Source organism: Olea europaea, unplaced genomic scaffold, assembly GCF_002742605.1.
Source record: "Olea europaea var. sylvestris unplaced genomic scaffold, O_europaea_v1 scaffold1819, whole genome shotgun sequence".
NCBI lineage: Eukaryota > Viridiplantae > Streptophyta > Magnoliopsida > Lamiales > Oleaceae > Olea > Olea europaea.
This window is the reverse complement of record NW_019235948.1, coordinates 1-6,752: the sequence shown is the minus strand read 5'-3', so window position 1 is coordinate 6,752 and position 6,752 is coordinate 1. Positions and strand designations below refer to the sequence as shown.

At 39.8% G+C, this 6,752-nt stretch overlaps 2 protein-coding genes across 2 annotated transcripts; both read left to right on the top strand.

Annotated features, from left to right (window-relative positions):
- Nucleotides 1-6: 6 nt before the first annotated feature.
- Nucleotides 7-1,811, top strand: LOC111378479 (sorting nexin 2A-like). Its single transcript, XM_023001686.1, has 3 exons — nt 7-508; nt 707-916; nt 1,509-1,811. Exons 1-3 carry the CDS (start codon nt 95-97, stop codon nt 1,794-1,796), a joined length of 912 nt encoding a protein of 303 aa, XP_022857454.1. The 5' UTR covers nt 7-94; the 3' UTR covers nt 1,797-1,811.
- A 153-nt stretch (nt 1,812-1,964) lies between these two features.
- On the top strand, nt 1,965-4,220 carry LOC111378478 (exocyst complex component EXO70B1). Its single transcript, XM_023001685.1, has one exon. It carries the CDS (start codon nt 2,130-2,132, stop codon nt 3,999-4,001), a length of 1,872 nt encoding a protein of 623 aa, XP_022857453.1. The 5' UTR covers nt 1,965-2,129; the 3' UTR covers nt 4,002-4,220.
- The last annotated feature ends 2,532 nt before the right edge of the window (nt 4,221-6,752 follow it).

The following is a 6,752-nucleotide window of genomic DNA, read 5'->3' as shown; positions in this document are numbered from 1 at the left end:
GGACGTTGTTATACTCTCGGATCGCTTGAATGAAAGTTACAGAGGACTTTTCATTCCGCCACGGCCGGATAAAAGCATAGTGGAGAGTCAGGTCATGCAAAAGCAAGATTTTGTGGAGCAGAGAACATTGGCATTGGAGAAGTACTTGAAGAAGCTCACGGAGCACCCAATGATTAAGAAAAGCGATGAGTTGAGGGTGTTTTTGACGGTTCAGGGGAGGATGCCACTGCCTCCGAGCATTGATGTGGCGTCAAGGATGCTTGACGGAGCGACGAGGCTGCCTAAGCAGTTGCTGGGAGAGTCAAGGAGCATGATTGAGCCTCAGGATGTGGTGCAGCCGGCCAAGGGTGGGAGAGATTTGCTGAGGTTGTTCAAAGAGTTGAAGCAGTCAGCTGTGAATGATTGGGGCGGGTCAAAGCAACTTGTGGAGGAGGAGGATAAGGAGTTCTTGGAGAAGAAGGAGAAATTGCGTGGTCTCGAGGAGCAACTCACTGATGCATCCAAACAGGTTTCTTCAACATTTGTATCACTAGTTAATATTTATATTGTTTTGTTGCATTTAGTATATGATGATTAGCATACTCATGCACGTCAAATTTGACATTTTTTGCATAACAAATGTCCAGATCAATTCAAATTTTAATTTTGTGTCCAATGTTATAGAGAACTGCTCTTGGAAGATTAATTTGGTGTTTTAAAATGTTAGGCTGAGACATTGGTTAAAGCCCAGCAAGATATGGGGGATAAAATGGGAGCATTAGGATTAGCTTTCATTAAGTTGACAAAGTTTGAGAATGAACAGGCCGTATTGAATACTCAGAGACTGAGGGCTGCTGACATGAAAAGTGTAGCAACTGCATCTGTCAAAGCATGCAGATTGTATCGAGAATTAAATGCGCAGACTGTGAAGCATTTGGTAAGTGCTGTAACTTTGTTATTGGTCTTTATTTTGTAATAAGTTGAAGAATTGTTTTTTTGCTGCTCAAACTGCCAAGTAAGCTAGCTTAGAGGCAAGTGTTGAGGTCATGGGAGTACAAGGTCCAAGTTATATTCCCATAAAAGCGTTCACTGTTTATCCAGTAATATGCTGGTTATTTCTCCTACTTTATGTAGGTTCATGTGATTAGCAGTTTCTTTTGCAAATCCTTTAGTTATAATATTCCTTGCACGAGGGATTAATTGCTATAATCTCGTGGCTTGTTTGGTAACGTGAAATTCAGGGCATTGGACATTGTTAAGGAAAACAACTTAAAATCTCGTCTTTCGTACTATTTAGCCCATGTTTGGTGGAAATTAAAATCTAGATTTTAATTTACAACTTTTCAATCACACATCTCATCAAATTTTATCAAAATCTACAAAAAATCTAATTTAACTCTCATTAAACACGGGCTTAGTCTTTCTTGTGCTATATACCAAATGAATTCAAAAGGTGGTAAAAAAGGATCAAACTAAGCAATGTGATATTCCTTCCACTAAAACATGACAAATTTCTGTATGTATGGCAGGATGCACTGCATGAACACATGGGGCTGATGTTAGCTGTAAACCATGCATTCTCTGATCGTTCAAGTGCTTTATTAACAGTACAAACTCTTATATCAGAATTGTCTTCTTTGCATTCAAAAGCTGAAAAACTTGAAACGGCATCATCCAAAAATTCTGGCGGTTACAAGTCAAGGATTCACAAATTGGAAGAGCTGAAGGAGACCATTAGGGTCACAGAGGATGCTAAAAGCTGCGCTGTCAAAGAATATGAAAGAATCAAGGTATTTATTCCTACTATGGTTTACTAAAACTAATCTTCGAGTATCATTACCTGATATTTTCATCCATTTGTTTCTTGAGTATCACCTACATGAATGGCATTTGCTCGATGCTAAGTCTTAGATGTCAATTATTTGAAGCCAGCCATTTCATCAATTCCCCCCCCCCCCCCCCCCCCCCCNCTATCAGTAGCAGGACAAAACGCGTCTTCCGACGACTTTCCTGTGGGCCCTCAATTCACCCCCATTATATTCTCCCACTTCTCAACCCTTCTTTCAGCTCCTGTAACTGCATCAAACCTCATCAAATCTCGTTTGAGTTGAGTTGATTGTACGGACCCTTATTCAAAGAACGAAGCTTTAATGGCGGAAAACGGTGAACAGAAACTTATTGCCGTTGCTCGACATATAGCAAATACTCTGGGCCATACCGACACCATGACTGATGATATTCTCAAGATATTCTCTAACTTCGACGGGAGATTACGTGAAAAGTTAACGGAAAAACTTTCCGATGAAGACCCACGTGATTGCGCCACACTGGAACATACCCTCAAGTCTTTGGACCGTCAGATCTCCCGTTATGTGGCGTCTGACCAACTCATTTGGTCAGATTCTGCTGATTCGTCGTCCTTTCTTGATTCCGTGGATCAATTGATATCTGCCATACGGGATTGGAACCAGTTAGCTGATGACAAGAACATCGCTACTTGTCTCGACCGGGCGGAGGATTTGCTGCAACAGTCAATGTTCCGTTTGGAGGATGAGTTTAGGAGCCTAGTGGAACGCGGCGCCGAGTCTTTTGACTTGACTCATAGCGAGTCTACCCATCTTGATAGCGCAGATGAGGATGAATCTGGTGAGGAAGATGGTGATGGGAATGAAATCCCCGTGGCGCATCCGATTACGGACTATAATATAATAATTGATGCTTTACCGGCAGGAACTATAGGGGACTTGCAGGAGATCGCAAAAAGGATGGTCGCTGCTGGGTACGGGAAGGAGTGCTCCCACGCGTATAGCGCGTGCCGGAGAGAATTCTTGGAGGAGAGTTTGGCAAGGTTGGGCCTTCAAAAGCTGAGCATTGATGAGGTCCAGAAATTGCAGTGGACTCAATTAGAAGACGAGATTGAGAAATGGATCAAAGCCATTAATGTCGCACTTCGAATTCTCTTCCCAAGTGAGCGTCGCCTCTGTGATCGCGTGTTTTTGGGGTTCTCCTCGGCTGCTGATTTATCCTTTATGGAAGTGTGCAGAGGATCAACCATTCAGCTACTGAATTTCGCAGATGCAGTTGCAATAGGTAGCCGTGCACCGGAGCGGCTTTTTAAGGTGCTGGATGTGTATGAAACGGTAAGGGATTTGTTGCCTGAATTTGAGTTAATTTTTTCTGATCAATACTGTATAACTTTAAGGAATGAAGCAGTAACTATATGGAAAAGACTAGGAGAGGTTATTAGAGGAATATTTATGGAGTTAGAGAATTTGATCCGCCGGGACCCAGCCAAGGCTGCAGTTCCCGGTGGTGGGCTACATCCCATAACTCGATATGTGATGAATTATCTTCGGGCTGCATGTCGCTCTCGACAATCCTTAGAACAGATCTTTGGGGAGAGTATTGCACCACCTGGTAGCAATGTTGATTACAGGAAAGGGGATGATAGGGTATTGTCCTCATCGTTGGCGGTGCAAATGGAATGGATTATGGAGTTGTTGGAGAGTAATTTGGAGGCAAAGTCAAAAATTTATCGGGAATCTGCTTTATGCTCTGTATTTATGATGAATAATGTGAAGTATATTGTGCAAAAAGTGAAAGATAGTGAATTGGGGACGCTGTTGGGGAATGATTGGATTAAGAAACACAATGCAAAGATAAGACAATATCATGTGAATTATCAAAGGAGTTCATGGGGCAAGGTTTTGGGAGTTCTGAAGGTTGATAATAATTCTCTGTCTCCTAATGGAGCTTCAAAGAGTTTGAAATTATTCTATTCATACTTTGAGGAGATCTGCAAAACCCAGTCTTCGTGGGTGATCTTTGATGAGCAGTTGAGAGACGATTTGAGGAATTCAGTTTCTGGGACTTTATCTCCGGCGTACGGCAAATTCATTGGCAGATTGCAGAATGCTCCAGATCCCGCAAACCATCCGGATAGGCATATCAAGTACAGCGTGGAGGATATAGTGGCTCGAATCAACAAGTTGTTTCAAGGAAGTGACAGTAGCAGAAGGTGAGACCAGACCTAGTAAGAAAACGATCTGTTGCCGTATCATGTATACTTTTTGTAGTTTGTGAAAGTTTGATTGGATGTTAATGTCATCTTGTTGTAGTATGGTCTTTGCTTTGCTCTATCTTTTAAGCTCTTTGCACACAACTTGTATGTTGTAGTTGAAATCATGGCATTTTGTAACAAGATATATGATTATATAGTTTAATGACTCCATTTGCTCGAATTGCTTGGGATGTGAGGAGTGGTGCCTATGTCTGCTTAAATTCTCATGCAGGGTACAAAAACTTATTTCTGTAAACTGAATTAACTTCAATGACGTAGTGTGCACTTAACTTTCATCATTACTCAACTATTATAGCTTGTTGCTGTGTTAGAGTGTATTGAAATATTTGCGATATTGGTCCATATTCTTTTCGCCATAGAACATGTCTTGCTTGTTCTCCCTGGACTCCTACTCTTTCTATGTATAACTCTGAGTCTCTGAAATGAGAATGCTGAATTATGGAAACGAAGTTTTTGCTCATTCCTGGTGAGTTTCAGTTGTATGTGAGGAAATTGTCCAAGATTGATTCCTATTTGAGCCAGTTTACCTTGCAGGAGGACTGCAGTCTAATCAGTCAGAATCATGTTTTTTTCCGTCTCTAGTTTTGTTTTAACTAATATCATTTTGTGTCAACTTTTGGATCCTAAGTTCAGTTTGTTGTTTGCTATCCTCATGGTTATGCACAAGATGCTGTTGGAGGGTTTAGAGGTGGCGAAGGAGCACCATGGTTATGGAAATATTGGTGGTCGGTAAGGATGTCCTGGTTCTGATTATGCAGGTGGTGAAATGGTGTGGAGAGTGACGAGAGAAAGTGAATAGAAATAGAGAACTTCGTTTGACTATATGGATTAGTCCAGTAGGATTCTCCTTAGCAGAATCAAGTATCGCTGCCTCTCAAACACCTTAGTAATTATAGGTTCTTATAATTTCTCTCTTCTAACTACTCATCACCCTGGAAATCTCATGCTGTTTGCACCAACTCTGGCAGAAGAAAAGGATTTCTAAGCCAAGACTTGAAAAGGAAAAAAAAAAAAAATTAAAAAAAAAATCATTTTGCTCAAAACTAGGACAAATCTTCTGTGACTGAATATCACCATGGTATCGATTTTGTCCGATTATCAGCGAAGAAACATACATTTGGGATACGAGTACAGGATTTTAGTCCAGTAGAAATTTATAATAATTTTCCATGGCTGGGTAACGACACAATATTTGCTGGATTATCAGTTATGAGCAAGTATGATATGCTACAGTATAGTACTGCATATAACAAGTGCCAAATTCTATCACAAATGTTTCCCTAGATCAGTACAATACAATCCAATTTAGTTCAGCCTACCAAACATACCATTGAAACGTAATGGCAACCAAATTGACGTGTCTAGTGTTTGCATGATCTATGTCAAGTGATCACTGGCTTCTGAAGTGTGAACTTGGGGAGAAGTTTCTTTGCCAGATGATTAGCCTCGAGTTGACACTAGTAGACCCAAAATGTGAAGTAAGCTGATTATGAATACCAATTAGATGTTATGACCCACCATTAAGGTTGACTGCGATCTGCTACCAAGCATATGTTAGACGAAGAAAGTCATTCTATGCCCAAAAAAATGAACACGGGTCCAAAATGATGTATACATGTTCAATTCAAATGAGACAAATAAAAGTGACGTGGTTGTGGCTTCAAAATCAGTAGGCTTCTCAAGACTGTCGAAACTGACTACAAGAAAACATTTGAAAATATATGAGTTAATGGGCTCAATGAATGGAGATTTGAAAATAATTATACACTCTCTCAATTATACAGATTTTTGAAAACTCGATTTCATGTCACTTAACAATTCACATCGTAAAATCCAATAATAATAATAATAGTAGTAGTAGTAGTAATAGTTAAAGTTAGTGAGACATTTTCTTAAGTTGTTTAAAAATACAGTCTGCAATAAAATGAATCAGAGTACGTAAATCACTTCTATTCCTGCAAATAATGTCATCTAACAATTATAATAAAATCATCCGACTGAAACTAGTACTCAAAAGTTTGTAATCCCATTGCAGGAAAATGTCACAAAAAATTTACCCTATGAGCATGTACGGTGAGGTAATGTGTAATCTGTTCATGCGTGCATAAACTGCAATGCATTCCCGCACACGGGCCAAAGTCCCATCAGTGCACCTCTGATAATAATATCCAGCACACGGTTAAGATTCCTCAATGCACTATATGTACATGGTCAAGACCCTTTAGTGCAATATTGAAATGCTGAGGAAGGTGTCTATGTTGATTAACCACCATGAATGCTATTCCAGAATAAGTACTGGGAGTGGTTTGCACAGAATGGAGTTGGGTGAGCATAGAGAGGACCAGCTTCCAGTAGTCCAGTTCCACAGCACTCTTTTCTGATTTCCACGACACCTGTACCACATAATGAACGTTTTAGCATTTTAACATTTGAAGTGTTTAAACATTATCAACTTCTTCTTGACATGAGAGCTCTCGCGAAAAAAGTGTTATATGAACAAAAGAGGTCCTTGAGGTAAAGTTCACTTGAAGAAGGGAGATTTTTCTAAATGGCCTATCACTATTCATTCTTGCCAAAATGTCTATAATATCCTTAATGAAATGGCTTGTCATATTTTGCACAAAATATCCTAATTTATTGGAATAGTTCCAAAATTCTTCTATTTCTCTCATTTCGAATTTTAATATATAGT

What these genes read in the sequence shown, in the direction of transcription:
- LOC111378479 (XM_023001686.1), top strand. Translation starts at nt 95, where the DNA reads ATGCAAAAGCAAGATTTTGTGGAGCAGAGAACATTGGCATTGGAGAAG. An exon ending in TCACTGATGCATCCAAACAG is followed by an intron (nt 509 to 706) that starts GTTTCTTCAACA and finishes TTAAAATGTTAG; the next exon opens with GCTGAGACATTGGTTAAAGC. An exon ending in CGCAGACTGTGAAGCATTTG is followed by an intron (nt 917 to 1,508) that starts GTAAGTGCTGTA and finishes TATGTATGGCAG; the next exon opens with GATGCACTGCATGAACACAT.
- LOC111378478 (XM_023001685.1), top strand. Translation starts at nt 2,130, where the DNA reads ATGGCGGAAAACGGTGAACAGAAACTTATTGCCGTTGCTCGACATATA.